This window comes from Semicossyphus pulcher, unplaced genomic scaffold, assembly GCF_022749685.1.
Source record: "Semicossyphus pulcher isolate SPU_LCO1_2020_fin unplaced genomic scaffold, fSemPul1.0.p SCAF_2, whole genome shotgun sequence".
In the NCBI taxonomy this organism is placed as follows: domain Eukaryota; kingdom Metazoa; phylum Chordata; class Actinopteri; order Labriformes; family Labridae; genus Semicossyphus; species Semicossyphus pulcher.
The window spans coordinates 21316009-21334283 of NW_027211693.1; the positions used below are offsets into that span (position 1 = coordinate 21316009).

General features: G+C 39.0%; 1 protein-coding gene across 1 annotated transcript; it reads left to right on the forward strand.

The window, feature by feature from the left end:
* Window positions 1-11211: 11211 nt before the first annotated feature.
* LOC138598253 (uncharacterized) lies at window positions 11212-16686 on the forward strand. The gene is made up of 4 exons (XM_069669998.1): window positions 11212-11419; window positions 12114-12434; window positions 13277-13390; window positions 14026-16686. The coding sequence occupies exons 1-4, from the start codon at window positions 11374-11376 to the stop codon at window positions 14214-14216; spliced, it is 672 nt and encodes a 223-aa protein (XP_069526099.1). The 5' UTR covers window positions 11212-11373; the 3' UTR covers window positions 14217-16686.
* Window positions 16687-18275: the final 1589 nt, after the last annotated feature.

An 18275-nucleotide genomic window follows, 5' to 3' on the forward strand; every position in this document is an offset into this window, starting at 1 on the left:
CTACTTAATTCAGACAAAACTGAAGTTATTGTGCTCGGCCCAAAACACCTTAGAGACTCTTTCTCTAATGATATAGCTGCCCTAGATGGCATCAGCCTGGCATCCAGCACTACTGTTAGGAATCTGGGAGTTCTATTTGATCAGGATATGTCCTTCATCTCCCACATAAAACAAATATCAAGGACAGCCTTCTTTCATCTTCGCAACATAGCAAAAATCAGACACATCTTGTCTCAAAACGATGCAGAAAAACTAGTCCATGCATTCGTTACTTCCAGGTTGGATTATTGTAACTCGTTACTATCAGGCTGCCCTAATAAGTCACTAAAAACTCTGCAGCTGGTACAAAATGCTGCAGCACGTGTGCTGACAAGAACTAGGAAGAGAGATCACATCTCTCCTGTATTAGCCTCTCTGCACTGGCTTCCTGTAAAATCTAGAATAGAATTTAAAATCCTTCTTCTTACTTACAAAGCTCTTAATGGTCAGGCACCATCATATCTTAAAGAGCTCATAGTGCCATATTACCCCTCTAGAACATTGCGCTCCCAGGATGCAGGCCTGCTTGTGGTACCTAAATTCTCTAAGAGTAGTGTTGGAGGTAGAGCCTTCAATTACCAGGCCCCCCTCCTCTGGAACAATCTACCAGTCAAGTTCCGGGAGGCAGACACCCTCTCTTCTTTTAAGAGTAGACTTAAAACTTTCCTCTTTGACAAAGCTTATAGCTAGGGCTGGCTCAGGCTTGGACTAGCCCATAGTTATGCTGCTATAGGTTTAGACTGCCGGGGGGATCTGACACACCAAGCTTCTCTCTCTCTCTCTCTCTCTCTCTCTCTGTCATATTAATGCAGCTCATTAACTCTGTATCTTCTTGTCCCATTAACATTACTAACCACATATCTTCCCGGGAGTTCTTGTGCTCCCTTGTCTTGAAGGTTCCTGAGGATCGTTGCTGCAGACCACCTGCTGCTGTGGACCTGCTCGACTGCAACAACTACTAACATCAGCCTTCCCCATAGTATCATTATTGTTGCTGCTAATGCTAATAGTAGACCTGTTGACTTCAACTGTTACAATTACGATTACCTCAGCCTTTATCATTACTCTGCTTCTCTCGCTAATTTATTTATTTATTTAATTAGCCAATCTTCACCCTAGTCTACCACTATTATTGGCATTGTTACCATAAGTATGTGTCTGTTGTTGTTCATGTAACAAGGACATATGTTGTTGTGGTAACAAGAACATATGTTGTTGTTGCTCTCTTTGCCTGTCTCTATCCTGCATCTCCTTCTATCCCATTTTCGGCCCATCCAGTCGAGGCAGATGGCTGTTCAACATGAGTCTGGTTCTGCTCGAGGTTTCTGCCTGTTAAAAGGAAGTTTTTCCTTGCCAATGTGCCGAATTGCTAAGTGCTACTCATGGTGGATTCATGTTGGGCCTCTCTTTAAATAACTTAACAAAGAGTCGGTCTAGACCTGCTCTTTCTGTAAAGTGTCTCGAGATAACCCTGGTCATGATTTGGCGCTATACAAATAAAATTTGATTGATTGATTGATTGATTAATATATTTTGACGAAGACCAGCTGGTACAGATGGGTGCAGAGACTAAATACATACGGGGTAATCAGGGACAGGTGAGACTGGTCAACACAGGTGAAAACTTTACTAGCAGTACGTACTGATTTGGCCAAAATGTAGTGCGTTTTATGCAAACAAAAGCAAAATTTACAGTATGCCAAAAACCCAGATGTCGTACTGACTGGGAGAAAATCACCAGTATGCATCGGACCAGTCTACCTCGCATACTGTATCCCACAATGCAAAGCGCTGAAACGTCACAACGGCAGTTGAAATGACGGACAGCAGCAGCATTCCAGCAGAAGGGGGCGCTATAGCTTAAGAAGTGGCAGTTATTGTTTACTTCCGCCTGGTGTAGCATACTGCAAAATGAATTTATAAAGCTCCTCCATACTACCACCGGACACAGTATGCAGTATATAGCATGTAGTATATCGTACGGCATTTCGAACACAGCCAATGAAGGCAGGGCACTCAATCTCAAAGGCAGGAAGTGAGCAACACAAGGGTAGTTTATAATGAAATAAAAGAAGAAATGCTTTTAGAACAACAAAACAGCCCAAACTAAACCAAACAAGAACAACTCATGACACTCATGAGACAGTTTAAATAAACGACTCAAAAATGATTAAACAGAACCAGAAATATCTGTTTTTTTACTCCATGAGGATTCCTTGTCAAAGTAAGGCGCCTACAATACCCAAGATGCAACTCGACCACAGACAGGTCGGCCGGAAATTCAGGAGAACTTCCTGTTTGCAAAATGTGGTGTGAGAAAGAGACGGCTGCAGCAAACCCACTATTTCTTTACATTTGACCCATCCTCTTTGTCATGTTCCTTTATTTTGTAGAAATCAAAGGTTACATTATTGTCACTGTTTTTATGACTTACATTTCAAATGTCCAGGTGTGGAAGCCTTCTGTGATGGCAGACGGGATGGAGCTCAGTGTTATGGAGCTCTGGGAGGAAGTGCGGTCGTCCGGCTGATGGACAGCGCCTCAGAAACATTTAGATACCAATGGAAAAAAGGACCATTAGTAATTCTACATGGGAGGAAGAATAGGATTGTGTCTAATCTCATTGAAAGCAGATCCTCATTTACTCCCAATGATGGAACATTTAGGATCAACGACCTGAGCAGGAATGATAGTGGTGAATATACTCTTGAAATCTATGATGACAGTGGAGCGAAATCACTTACACGCACTCTGCAGTTGACAATTCAAGGTAAATAACTACTTTTGTCACGAGTGAACGAGAACATGAGTAAAAACAGCTCTATGGTTATGACACTAATGATTAAACATGCTCACTGATCTGTTTCTTTCCCATGAAGGCTTTGAATTCTTTGACTGTAAGTTACTCAATGGGACGCACATAAAGCAGTTTGCTTCAAACCAATGAAAGCCAGGACCATTGGCTCTCTGTCGTGTGCAGAGAACAAACAATGAGTGCCAAACTTACTTAAAAACCTATTTCAATGGTCATATTAACACTTGACTGTTGTTCAAATTTGAGTCCATCCTTAGACAAGAACAGGTTGCAACATATTGCAAAGTGTCCAGTAAAAGTATTGACTTTAATTTACCTGATCTGTCCAACATCTCCTATAAGAGAGCAACCTGTAAGGCTCGAGACATGTTTTATGTTTTGTCTTGCTGCAAAACAAGTTTGCCCTCAGGGACACAAAAGTCAACGTCAAGTGTAGCAACACCAGTGCATAGAAATGCTCAATTACACGTCACAGTCCTGAATTCAAAGCTTTTTTTAACTTTAATAAATTAACACTAGTATTAGGCATAAAATGTATTTAAAGTGTCAGAAGTGAAACACACTCACAGGACTGAATGTTGGTCGGTTGGTGTCATTGTCATTTATTTTATGATTTACATTTCACATGTCCAGGTGTGGAAACCTTCTGTGATGGCAGACAGGATGGAGCTCAGTGTTATGGAGCTCTAGGAGGAAGTGTGGTCGTCCAGCTGATGGACAGCGCCTCAGAGATATTTAGATACCAATGGAAAAAAGGATCAACAACAATACTACATGGGAGGAAGAATAGGATTGCGTCTAATCTCATAGAAAGCAGATCCTCATTTGCTCCCAAAAATGGAACATTTACGATCAACGACCTGAGCAGGAATGATGGTGGTGAATATACTCTTGAAATCTATGATGAAAGTGGAGAGAAACCACTAACACGCACTCTGCAGTTGACAATTCAAGGTAAATAACTTCTTCTGTCTATGAGGGAATTAAATAACATTGACAGACATACATGTTGTCTCTGTGTCTAAATCTGTTGTGTTTATGATTGTATCCTATGTGGATGTTTGTGTTTAAATGAAAGTAACCTGAGTGGGTCTCCTTCAGCTCCTGTGTCCTCTGTCCAGCTGGTCTCTGAGTGTCTGTCCCAGGGAGAGAAGAGGGTCTCCTGCTCCTCTGAGAGAGGGGACAGTCCTCAGTACAGCTGGACTCTGGATGGAAACACACTGACAGACACTCAGCTCCTCTCTGGAAGTAAAGAGAATCAGATCATCACTCTGAAGGTAGAAGTGTCAGGGAGACTGGTCTGCTCAGTCAGGAATCACATCAGTCGAGACATAAAAGAAGAGGAGATATCTACCTGTGGTGAGAGAGAGCATGAGTAAAAACAGCTCTATGGTTATGACACCGATCATTAAACATGCTTTAGTCACTGATCTGTTTCTTTCCCATAAAGGCTTTGAATTCTTTGACTGTGAGTTACTCAATGGGACGCACATAAAGCAGTGGTTGATTCCAACCGATGAAACCCAGTGTATTAAGCCAACAACAATTCCTACTGAGGAGACTGACAAGACAGTGCCAAGTAAACCCTCTACTAATATAACAACATCCAACTGCATTGAGATTTCAACCGATGAAACACGGTGTATTAAGCCAGGTACACACACCTCTGTGGGTAAGGACAGTTACATCAAAGTGTCCATAAAACCCCTCACACACATCACACACATCACCAGCACCAGCAGACATGACCTATAATATCTGAGCCTCACTTTGACTTGTGATTCTTGTGTCTCTTTGTCCGAACAGATCACTCCCTGCTCGTATTAGGTTTGCGAACAGCTGTGGTTACTCTGATATTAATTGGGATCACTGTTTATTTTGTTTGGAAGAAAAAGAGAGTCAAGAAAGCTGAAGACTCTGCGGCCCCTGAAACGATGGAGAATGAAAATACTTCTGTTATGATGGTTGAAATGAGAAGCTCTGCAGCTGAACTTTAACTCTCTGAAAGCAAATCATTTGTGATGTTTCCTACCTGCTGTCATCGGCTCATGTGTCTTACAGATGTGAAAATAAGGTTTGATTAGAATTCATCATGTTTTACCTTAGTTTCACTTCTGCCTGAAGACGATGATTTTGTGTAAATAAAGCTGATATTTTCACATCACATCAAGACACGTTCTTAAAAGTATTGTACTGTAGTGTCGCAAGTGTAAATAAAAGGAGTAAGAGCTCCTGTCGGAGGTGAGAACACTCTCTCACTTCTTCAGGTAAATCATTTTAAAACACACCGTGACTGCAGGCAGCAGGGACACTTTTTGTTGAGTTCTTTCTGGATAATTGTTGACTTTTTATCTCTGTATATTTTTAAAAGCCTGTTTTAATATGATATTATTCTTTCATCTGATGATTGTCACAAATGTAGGTCTGCTTTGCTTCACTGATTATAAAGAATGATAATAAAATAACTCTTAAAGCATTTCATAGTAAAAGCCTTCATTTTATTGTTTCATGCACTTAACCTGTCAGTCAATCGACCTTTTTCTTGTTAGTTTGATCAATGACTGTACCTTTAATCACAGCTCAGACTTGTTGCTGTTGCTCATGGATCATTACTTATTCAATAAAACTGTGTTTAAAATGTGTTCACATTTCTGGAAAAGAAAATGATGAATGAAAATGAATCATAAACCTGTCAGAGCTTTTATAAAACAGTCTGCCTCTTGACATATTGAGTGTTTATATGTGCTGTGATCTGCCACTGGGGGGCGCCAGAGTCCAACAAGACTTCATTAATGAGGAGCAAAATGAGGGCTTCAAACCAGGAACAGTTTCAGATCTCTGTGGGCCAAAGTAGCGGTTGTGTGCTCTCTCTCTGCATTGTGTGAAGAGTACCGAGAGTTTATGTTTGGCACCAGCACGCCGTTTGATCTAATAACAGAAGCAAAATACATTTCTCACAGCCACTCTAAAAAGCTCCGGAAAACATGCTCAAACTCAGAAAGAGCCACAGAGTTCGAGTTAGCAAGCAACACCACGAGGATCTCATAGCTTCTGCTGAATTTGTTACGTTTGTGACTTTTTCAAAATAATAAAGTACATTTTCTCTTTTGTTCACCTTCGTCGTTTCACCTTTTTTATTGGTCCATCGCTGACTAAAGAAAAATGAGTGAGCATGTGTGAGGGGAGTGAGAGCAGAAGAAATAAACTAGCATGACAAATATTGTCTTCCCGACAGAACTTTCAGTAGATCACTGAGAGTGACTGTGAGAGAGATGAACGAGGAGGGTATGACAGAGCTAAAGAGGTGCTTCATACGTTTCTCTTACAAATGAGGAACAAAACATTTGGTGTGATGCAACAACAAGCATGAGTTGAACAAATCTCTATAAAAAGCTTTGAGGACACAGGTTAAAGCACTGTAGGATTACAGCGTAGGACGCTGCAATGAAACATACAAACTTTCAGACTCACTCGTGTTAAACTGACTTTAATTCTTTTCCCTCAGTAAAAATGTCGATTCGTGGCCATCAAATTTTAGTGTGACGGACCAAAGAAATTCCCTTTACCTCATTTTGTATCAATATGAAGCAATTTGTTTATTGATTTAAGGGATGGGCTGACCCAAGATTAAGTCCTTTTATTGTTTTAGGACTGCAGACACAAAACATTTGTGATTCAAGAAAATTAACACTAAAAATGAAGAAAACAGAACTACAAGAGAGATTAAAAAAGAGAAGTATAAAAATAAACACCAACTGTACAAAAAGTCAGTGTGTGGTTTTTGTTGGTTTTAAACGTTACTTCCTGCCTACATCTCCACCCATAACAACTGTACATGAATATCATGAATATACAGACACATCAGTTTCTCAGAGCTTTCACAGCGTCTCCGGATCACTGACAGGAGACGTTTCAGACATGAGAGCTGTGTTTGCCCTGTTGGTGACGCTGCTCGGAGTCTCTCACGGTGAGTTTTTTAACTACTGCAGATATTACTCTTAGATTTGGACTGTGGGAACACAATTTAGTTTCAATCACTTTTCATGATTTTAAGCGGCCATGTTTTTGCTGTTATGTCTGCGTAGAAATGATGAAAAATGCTAAAGAAATCACATAATGTGCTTTTCATTTGCACATTTAAATTAAGGACACACACGTTGTTTTATAGTCACTAGTTTTGGTGTGAAAATTGATTTATAATTTATGCATACTGATATTTTAATCTTCCAAAAGGAGGTCATGTGTCCTTTAGCAGCTGTATGAAGTGATGAACACATTAATACTACAAAATACAAGAATAATACAGTATTATAATATCTATTAATGAGCCATTCTGCATAATTTTAAGGTAAAAGTATTTTTTGATACTATTGTACTATTATTTCATTAAAGTTTTTGAAAGCAGAACTTTTATTTATAACAAAGTATTTATATTATGTTATATACAGAGTATTTCCATTATTTTATTGAACTTTTTCTATATTATAGTTCATGTGAAGACGTCCTCATCTGCATGCAGTGTTGCGTTCTACAGATCCTGTAAACCTATTTGCTTAAGCTGCATTTTCTCATAACCCGGTTACGCTCTTTATCCTGCATCGTAAGAGAGGCCGAGCATGTTGATGTGTTTGGGGGAAGTGGCTCATCTGGTTCTTTGTTCTGTTTTTTCAGAGTTGTCTACCCAAGCTTCATTTTTTTCTCTCTCAGGTCCTTCTGAACATTATCTGTAACGTGTAGAGTTTTACAACATATTAGCTTAGCGCTGCATCGTCAAACTCATTGTCACGGTTTGAGGTTCAAACTAAAAGGGAGAGGACCCAGATGCAGACTAACAAAAAGATATTTCATGATCAAAGAGTCACAACAAGAGGCAGAGCAAAAACCTAAATACAGAGAAAGAGACAACAAAAGGCTAAATCCACAAGCCTGTAGGAACCCAGGTAAAATATCATCAGGATTCCTTGTCAAAGTAAGGCGCCTACAATACCCAAGATGCAACTCGACCACAGACAGGTCGGCCGGAAATTCAGAAGAACAACTTCCTGTTTACGAAATGTGGTGTGAGAAAGAGACGGCTGCAGCAAACCCACTATTTCTTTAAGTTTGACCCATCCTCTTTGTCATGTTCCTTTATTTTGTAGAAATCAAAGGTTACATTATTGTCACTGTTTTTATGACTTACATTTCACATGTCCAGGTGTGGAAACCTTCTGTGATGGCAGACAGGATGGAGCTCAGTGTTATGGAGCTCTGGGAGGAAGTGTGGTCGTCCGGCTGATGGACAGCGCCTCAGAAATATTTAAATACCAGTGGAAAAAAGGATCAACAACAATACTACATGGGAGGAAGAATAGGATTGTGTCTAATCTCATAGAAAGCAGATCCTCATTTACTCCCAATGATGGAACATTTACGATCAACGACCTGAGCAGGAATGATAGTGGTGAATATACTCTTGAAATCTCTGATGAAAGTGGAGCGAAACCACTGACACGCACTCTGCAGTTGACAATTCAAGGTAAATAACTTCTTCTGTCCATGAGGGAATTAAATAACATTGACAGACATACATGTTATATTCTACATATCTCTGTGTCTAAATCTGTTGTGTTTATGATTGTATCCTATGTGGATGTTTGTGTTTAAATGAAAGTAACCTGAGTGGGTCTCCTTCAGCTCCTGTGTCCTCTGTCCAGCTGGTCTCTGAGTGTCTGTCCCAGGGAGAGAAGAGGGTCTCCTGCTCCTCTGAGGGAGGGGACAGTCCTCAGTACAGCTGGACTCTGGATGGAAACACACTGACAGACACTCAGCTCCTCTCTGGAAGTAAAGAGAGTCAAATTATCACTCTGGGGGCGCTGGTTTAGCTCAGTCGGTAGAGCAGGCGCCCCATATACAGAAGCTACAGTCCTAGTCGCACTGATCGCAGGTTCGACTCCCGGTCTGCCGATCATTTGTGCATGTCAGCCCCCACGCTCTACTCCCCACATTTCCTGTCTCTCTTCAGCTCTCCTATCGAATAAAGGCAAAAAGCCAAAAAAATAATCTTTAAAATAAATAAATAACAATTATCACTCTGAAACAAGACGTGTCAGGACGACTGGTTTGCTCAGTCAGGAATCACGTCAGTAGTAGATCAAAAGAAGAGGAGATATCTACCTGTCGTGAGAGAGAACATGAGTAAAAACAGCTCTATGAATATGACACCGATCATTAAACATGCTTTAGTCACTGATCTGTTTCTTTCCCATAAAGGCTTTGAATTCTTTGACTGTGAGTTACTCAATGGGACGCACATAAAGCAGTGGTTGATTCCAACCAACGAAACCCAGTGTATTAAGGCAACAACAATTCCTTCTGACGAGACTGACAAGACAGTGTCAAGTAAACCCTCTACTAATATAACAACATCCAACTGCATTGAGATTTCAACCGATGAAACACAGTGTATTAAGCCAGGTACACACACCTCTGTGGGTAAGGACAGTTAAATCAAAGTGTCCATAAAACCCCTCACACACATCACACACATCACCAGCACCAGCAGACATGACCTATAATATCTGAGCCTCACTTTGACTTGTGATTCTTGTGTCTCTTTGTCCAAACAGATCACTCCCTGCTCGTATTAGGTTTGCGAGCAGCTGTGGTTACTCTGATATTAATTGGGATCACTGTTTATTTTGTTTGGAAGAAAAAGAGAGTCAAGAAAGCTGAAGACTCTGCGGCCCCTGAAACGATGGAGTATGAAAATACTTCTGTCATGATGGTTGAAATGAGAAGCTCTGCAGCTGAACTTTAACTCTCTGAAAGCAAATCATTTGTGATGTTTCCTACCTGCTGTCATCGGCTCATGTGTCTTACAGATGTGAAAATAAGGTTTGATTAGAATTCATCATGTTTTACCTTAGTTTCACTTCTGCCTGAAGACGATGATTTTGTGTAAATGAAGCTGATATTTTCACATCACATCAAGACACGTTCTTAAAAGTATTGTACTGTAGTGTCGCAAGTGTAAATAAAAGGAGTAAGAGCTCCTGTCGGAGGTGAGAACACTCTCTCACTTCTTCAGGTAAATCATTTTAAAACACACCGTGACTGCAGGCAGCAGGGACACTTTTTGTTGAGTTCTTTCTGGATAATTGTTGACTTTTTATCTCTGTATATTTTTAAAAGCCTGTTTTAATATGATATTATTCTTTCATCTGATGATTGTCACAAATGTAGGTCTGCTTTGCTTCACTGATTATAAAGAATGATAATAAAATAACTCTTAAAGCATTTCATAGTAAAAGCCTTCATTTTATTGTTTCATGCACTTAACCTGTCAGTCAATCGACCTTTTTCTTGTTAGTTTGATCAATGACTGTACCTTTAATCACAGCTGAGACTTGTTGCTGTTGCTCATGGATCATTACTTATTCAATAAAACTGTGTTTACAACGTGTTCACATTTCTGGAAAAGAAAAGGATGAATGAAAATGAATCATAAACCTGTCAGAGCTTTTATAAAACAGTCTGCCTCCACATATTGAGTGTTTATATGTGCTGTGATCTGCCACTGGGGGGCGCCAGAGTCCAACAAGACTTCATTAGTGAGGAGCAAAATGAGGGCTTCAAACCAGGAACAGTTTCAGATCTCTGTGGGCCGACAGCTCAGTGTCAATCTACATATTTATTTCCTTTATGTTGGTGATAAAAACCTCTGACAAGACGACGCTAAAGTCTGACGCTGTACAGTGCTTGTATACCAGTGTAGGTCAACTCTATGTATTGATATAATAATGCATTCATTATTATTGAACTATTACTGCAGTATGCAGGTATTGAAAATCACCCGAAAAAACAACCAATTCAATTTCACTATATTATTTTATTTTACTTGACTGACTTTTAAAAGTTAATTATGCTTAAACTAGTATTTTTCTCCATTTTGTTCAGGCTGCACACAAAAATCAAGATTTCTGTCATGTACTTTTATCCACATTTATTTGCGACTTTCAATATTTTCGTGCTATTATACTGTACGTGGGTTCAGGGCAGTGTGAGAGGTTAAGACCGCATCTCTAGAGTAAATTAGATTAGCTTCAATTTGCTATGATTCACTGGGAGATCAGATATATTGATCCCTATTGATTGAGAAATGATCACTTATGAAGTTCACATTTGAACATGAATATTTTAGAATTGCAGCTCTTAGTCTCAAATCCTCTTTCAGTTCGAAGGACGAATGTTCCCTTCTCTTCCAGTCACTCCATCACACCCAAAGGCCCTCTTGGTTTGGCTGAAAGGGAAGTGAAACTTACATCACTTCCTTTTCTCCTCTCTGGCCATGAACCGATGAACACAGCAACACTCTGCTCTGTAAAGGTTTCCACACATTATTCTCTGAGGCTGATCTCTCTTCAGGACACATTTCGGGCTGTTCAGTCAGAGATTTGCGCGTTTTGTTTTAATGTGAAGAAGGACAGTTTGTGTGGAAGCTGCTGACAGGATCACCAGAGGCTGAACACTGAGGAGATATGGAGGCTGTGTTAGGACTGCTGCTGCTGCTGGGAGCCTCTCATGGTAAGCGCTTTAACTTTTAACACCAACAACACAAATTAATATCAGATTTAATTTTATGTGAAACAATGTTTTTTATGCAGATATAGGTTTCATAAGTACAGTCGGCATTATCCTCAGATCGAATACAAGCTGGAGATCATCTGTTTGGTCTGAAGAACATTAAATCTCTTATTGATAAATTCAGTGATAAGAATCAATCAGCAACTGCGGCAGTTTTGAACCAATATTTGAGTTTTTTAAGTTTCAACTTTTAAAAAATAATCTTTAAATTCAGAGGTTAATTTAACTTCAGTTTCTTTAGTCACTTCAGAGTTAAAATAAAAGAGTGGGCGACATTGCACTCGGTTGTCTTTGCAGTTGAATCATGCTTTTACTAAGACTATAAATAATAACAACAGTGGAACAACACTATTATATCATACTAATCCATATTCTAAATTAAATATACTTCACTATTACTCTCGTTAATTAAAAATAAGTTCTTTAGGTGTGAAACTGTAACTTGTCTGTGTAACGTTCAGCTGCATGACCATAAAGGCCTGTTTGATTAGTGCGGTCACCAAGTGACTGTCGATTTTGCTTAAGATTAATATTTGCATATCCCGAAAACATTGTTACAGTCATTTATCTTGCAAAAATTAAAAGATCAAAACTGTGATGTCAAAATGTTTTTGTTTTTTTCTCAAATGTCCAGGTGTGGAAACCTTCTGTGATGGCAGACAGGATGGAGCTCAGTGTTATGGAGCTCTGGGAGGAGGTGTGGACGTCCAACTGATGGACAGCACCTCAGAGATATTTAGATACCAATGGAAAAAAGGATCAACATCAATACTACATGGGAGGAAGAATAGGATTGTGTCTAATCTCATAGAAAGCAGATCCTCATTTACTCCCAGTAATGGAACATTTAGGATCAACGACCTGAGCAGGAATGATAGTGGTGAATATACTCTTGAAATCTATGATGACAGTGGAACAAATCCAGTGAAGCGCACTCTGCAGTTGACAATTCAAGGTAAATAACTTCTTCTGTCTATGAGGGAATTAAATAACATTGACAGACATACATGTTATATTCTACATATCTCTGTGTCTAAATCTGTTGTGTTTATGATTGTATCCTATGTGGATGTTTGTGTTTAAATGAAAGTAACCTGAGTGGGTCTCCTTCAGCTCCTGTGTCCTCTGTCCAGCTGGTCTCTGAGTGTCTGTCCCAGGGAGAGAAGAGGGTCTCCTGCTCCTCTGAGGGAGGGGACAGTCCTCAGTACAGCTGGACTCTGGGTGGAAACACACTGACAGACACTCAGCTCCTCTCTGGAAGTAAAGAGAGTCAAAATATCACTCTGAAGGTAGAAGTGTCAGGAAGACTGGTCTGCTCAGTCAGGAATAACATCAGTAGTAAATCAAAAGAAGAGGAGATATCTACCTGTGGTGAGAGAGAACATGAGTAAAAACAGCTCTATGGTTATGACACCGATCATTAAACATGCTTTAGTCACTGATCTGTTTCTTTCCCATTAAGGCTTTGAATTCTTTGACTGTGAGTTACTCAATGGGACGCACATAAAACAGTGGTTGATTCCAACCAACGAAACCCAGTGTATTAAGCCAACAACAATTCCTACTGAGGGTAAGGAGACTGACATGACAGTGTCAAGTTAACCCTCTACTAATATAACAACCCCCAACCACACTGAACCCAGCAGAAAAGAGCTATGGCACATTAGTAAGTGACAACTAACTGTGCTGCGGTGGATTCATCAAAGTACTTTCTATAATGGTCTGTCTAACTAACTCTACCACATTTAGTGTTTGCTAACTTAAAGATCTGTGTACTCTTGTGTCTTTTGTTTCTAGAAGTACAATCGTATTTGCTGATAATGGCCGGCGTACTGTCTGCACTGGTGATTCTCCTGGTGGTTGGACTAGCAATCGTCTGGGCTGGGAAGAAAAAGCGGAACAAACCTAAAGGTACAAAACAGAACCCTTTTTCACCCACCACTGCATTTAGTCTGTAGTTTTTTTTCTTCTTTAAAAAAAATGTTGTGTGCAATACACATATTTTCATATAATGCCATCTTAATATGAAATCATGAAGCTAAAGATCGCGGCTAGTATTTAGCTTTGATAAAAAAATTACTACCTTAGTACTGGTGTTGAGGGTGGTGAGGTTGTGATGGGGCGGGGTGCTAGTTTCGATCTGTGCCTAGGTTCCAAAATCTGCCTCCCAGCACTTTTTAAACTCCCTAACACTTTTTTATTATCTTATTCTAAGTTAGCGTTAGCCATGCTAAAAGCCAGATTTAGCTGCTTCCAATCTTTATTTAAACCAGTACGCTATGCTAGCAGATGGTTAGCTTTAGTAAAGAAGGATGGTCAGCTGTTCATTATATTGTTAAAAAGTTAACCGTAGAGGCGAATAAACTGCTGATTTAGCTGTTTCCAGTCTTAATTGGAGCCATGCAGGCTTGTTAGCTTTTGTAAAAAAGAAAAACACCAGCTCAGCACTGGGATTTGGGGTAGGGGGAGCTAGCTTCAGCCTTTTCGAAAGTATCAATCGAATCAATCAAATGTGATACTTTAACACTGTCCCTTTTACTCTGCAGAAGGAGAAGAAGACGACCAGGACTTAACCTATGCTGATGTCAGGATCATGCAGCAGCAGGGGAGGCAGGCGCAGCCGAGGGCCGAGATGGAGGTAGAGTACGGCCAGGTCAAGTTTTCAGAGCGACCTCCGCGAGCGGTTGAACCAGCAGGAGATGAATGCGTGTACGCCAAGGTCCGCAAGGGCAGGTGATTCACTGTGATTTTTACAAGGACTGCACTACTGAAGACAGACACAGAAGATGTTTGTGTAGATGGCTCAAGGACTTTAACCTTAATGTAATTTAACTTCCTCAAGGACAAGTGTAAGTCATATGTGGCCTGAGATTATTACTACTTTATAAATGTTTACTGTAAATTCTTGACATTAGCTCCATCAATTGAATTTTAGTGAGGCTAGCTTTGTAGGCCAGTTTTTTTTATTGCCACTTGGTGTTTTCCTGAGGTACTCCACAATTAACCTCTCTCCTTTTCTAAGGAATGTGTTGTAATTATTTGTTTTTACTTGTATATAATTTATTAGCATATTTACTTTTTATTTTAAAAGACTGTTAACATAGTTTAAAAATATACACTTTAAGAAGGAATATGCTACCTTGTATTTAGCTTTATTACACAGACAATGAGACAGACATGAAGATGATCTAAAGTGCTCGGCAAAAGCAGCATTAATACCTTTATGGTGCCTTTGTGTCTACATGTCATCTACAGTGGCTACTTGAACCTTTATGTCAACGCAGAACAGATTGCATTTAAAACTCAAATATATGAAACAGGGGAGGATGGATTAGTTGAGGGTCCGATCATATTGGTAGAACGGTGTTGTCTGCCTTTGGCTCTTTAGCCCAAAAAAAAGCTTGTGGCCACATGTCTCGCCTCTCTGACTGTTCAAAGTAAGCACGAATTTGTTTCCATGATGTAAACACTTCTGCTTTTTCTCAGGCGTTAGGTTTCTGTCTTACAACATCAGTTCATCAGTGGCATTTTTTTTAAAGAATATTTATCTATTACCTATTCAGTGCTAAACCATTTGTTTTGTAATTAATGCAATGACAACCATATTTTAATTTGCTTTTTATCCTACAACACAAGTAATCGTAATTGTGGTATACATAGATAAACATTAACATAGTCAGTCTTTTCATGTGACTACAGTACATTGATTTGCTTCTAAAAGTCTAAATGATTACTGTTTTCATACTGGGAGTTAGCAGTGTGTCTCTTTCTCCTTTACTTAAACAGCAGGTCAGACTTAATGGGACTGGTTTTCTTGTAGAAAGTAGAGAAGTGAGCTCAAGAGAAAAGGGATGTAACAGTCTGTTCTATCTGAGCAGGCGATGGGTTTATCTTTGAACACCATCAAGGTATCTTTTCTATTTTTAGGTCGATACATTTCCTATGATCTTGCGGTTTCCAGTTCAGAACGTACCAAAGGAAGTCGAGAAGCACGAAAGCTTACAGCTTGTTTAATTTAGAGCTGTTTTTTGGTTCACTGTGCTGGTAAACAAGGGAAAACACAGAGCACGTTCAATGACAAGATGCATGTTAGAGAGTAATCACATTTTATTGTTAGAGCAGATGAAAAACGTTAAACTTTGAATGTAGTGTGGAGAGGCCTGTTGCTAAAATATCCTCCATATAAGTGATAGAGTTCTCTCATAACATCAAACAGCGTAATATAGCAGTTCATTTCTTTCTTTTCATTTCAAAACTTAAACAGACAATAATGCACAAGAACATTTAAGATCCAACTCCACTCTCAAATGCTCAGAAGAAATGTTCAGACTGTTACACAACAGACACAATAAAGTACCCTAAAAGCAATGGTAGAAACAAATAATTTGTTTGACTTCTTGACTCTAAGACACAGGAGAACCTGCAATGACTTGTAAAGGCCATTATAGAAGCCCAGTGCTGCGTGCCAGCAGCTTTTTGGTGTACGTGCGGACTGAGTCAGGCAGTGTTTGACCAAACCTTTGATCCTCAGGCGGGGCATCCTTACTTTCTGTTTGTGTCGAAAATAAAGCTCAACTTAAATATTTCTATAAAGTAATGCTGTATAAGTCTGGTGCGGTTACGATTTTGAGTGTATTTTAACGCTTTGTAACTTCTGTCTTAAGTGAAATACATTAAAGCAATGTTAATTTTAGTAACAATGATTTGGTGATTTATTTTGTAGCAAAGCTGACTCCATGTGCTTTTATTTGTTTAATCAAAGACAGAGGTTATATGATCGGTTTGGTTTGATAGCTCGGGGTTAAAGGTTGACAACCATGGACTACCATTCAGCTGATACGCAGGGCAATAAAATTGGTGTTTATGGTTCATGATAATTGAAGTGTCCTTAAACAACCACCTCAGATCCTTTTTTAGTTGAACCCTTTTGTTGAACTTCTGACCAACAAAACCCACTGAGCAAATAATTGACAACACAGGAAATGTGTAATAAAGCTGCTCTAGTAATGCTTTTGTCTCATCAGGCAGCCAGTAGCACTTTGTTCAATGATGCTATATGAGTATAAAATTGTTCAGAGTCGTTGCAGCCTTTTAGTAAGTGTATGATAAAGGACATCCAAAGAGAAACCACTGTTAAACCTTAGCTCTTGATATGTTTTGTTAACCCAAAATTAAACATTTATTTTTCCCTCATAAAAACCAGGTGATTTTGGTTTTGTCATGACACATTCATGTGATGTTACCTTGCCATGCCAAAAGTATTAAACCATAAAAAAGACCAGGTGATGCTTATTCAGTCAAAATTTTGTCAGTAATTTTGCATGAAGAGAAAACAGTTTGATTCTAAATTGTTGAAATAGTACATATACAGTAACTTATTTTCTGTTGGACAGTGTGAAATTTCTGTGAGACTATTTGTCAAAAGTTATGGGCTTAAATATGACATTAAAATCATTTACTGAAGCATATATTATTCAATAACTTAAGATACAATTATGTTACAAAATCGGGGTAATCTGAGGTTGTAACTTCATTAAATTAATGTCAGTAATTTGTGGGCAGATAAAGATTGATGCCATGCCTCTTTCCTCTTTGCTAACGTGAGCTCCTCAAGCGGCTTTTCTCTGTGATATGTTGAAACACATTTACACCAGCAGCCGGTGTACTTGGTCAGTGCTGATGACAGAAAATGCAAACTGGATTGACAACCCTCTGTGTTGAGCATGCTTTTTTATATAACATAACATAAACTTCCACTCTAACATATGAAAATACAAACACAATGTTTGGATTAATGAGTGCTGAAAGCAAGAAAAGGGAAACTCTATCACTGCGCAAAGAGATTTACAAAAGATGCAAGTTGGTACAGTGGTTTATTTTGCAGTGCTCAACTGTCTCTGGTCACACTAAAATTACATTGCTACATGTACCATTTCTCCTTCCTCTTTTGTAACCCACAAAGAGGAACAATCTTAAACTGTGTGAACACATCATACACATACTGCAGTGCTCACTGAAATAGCATACGTACAGTACAACAGAGACTCACAAGAGGAGACTAATTTCACCTCAAAGGTTCGTGTTTAGCGGTACAGGTGTTTTTTTTTAGGATGTGGCTGTGACTGCTGTGTGAACGTGTTTTCTCTAAAACATGTTTGCTCTCAGTTCTTTGCTCTCACAGCAAAGCAAAATAAATTTACAGGAAAACATTGTGGCACTAGATGTTTTTTTCATGTCATATTTGACGCTTGGATGGCTTCTACTTCCTGTTTTTTTAACATTCCAGTGCATGTAAGCCTTCCATAACACTATACACAGCTGCCCTCTCTCAGACCTGAAACTCACTGGTCAAATGATAAAACCTGCATCAATATTATATCAATAAGAACATTAAAGTGAGGTTGAATTGTTGGGTAATCTTGGGCATTTTTTCTGCTCTCTACTTCATACTTTCCATTTCCTGTAAATTCAAATGGTTATAAAAAAAAAAAAACTAGTTAGAATATCTGGTACTTCCCTAAAATGATAAGCAGCAGGGCTGTTTGAGGAAACAATGTCAGAAAATGCATTATTCATTTTTTGTATATGTAGATATATATATAAGTGTGATTTTGAGATTTTCTCATGCAGTTAAAACAAACAGGAAGACAGAAAAATAGACACTCATTTTCTTTATCATGTATCAGATAAAGGGACATCTGCAGTCTCATACGGCCAACCAAAATTCAGTTAAATTTCAACATCCTGTTGAAGAAAGAAGTTGTGACCAACAATTGTTAAGGAAGGCACAGGGGTT

What these genes read in the sequence shown, in the direction of transcription:
- LOC138598253 (XM_069669998.1), top strand. Translation starts at nt 11,374, where the DNA reads ATGGAGGCTGTGTTAGGACTGCTGCTGCTGCTGGGAGCCTCTCATG. An exon ending in GCTGCTGGGAGCCTCTCATG is followed by an intron (nt 11,420 to 12,113) that starts GTAAGCGCTTTA and finishes TCAAATGTCCAG; the next exon opens with GTGTGGAAACCTTCTGTGAT. An exon ending in TCTGCAGTTGACAATTCAAG is followed by an intron (nt 12,435 to 13,276) that starts GTAAATAACTTC and finishes TTTTGTTTCTAG; the next exon opens with AAGTACAATCGTATTTGCTG.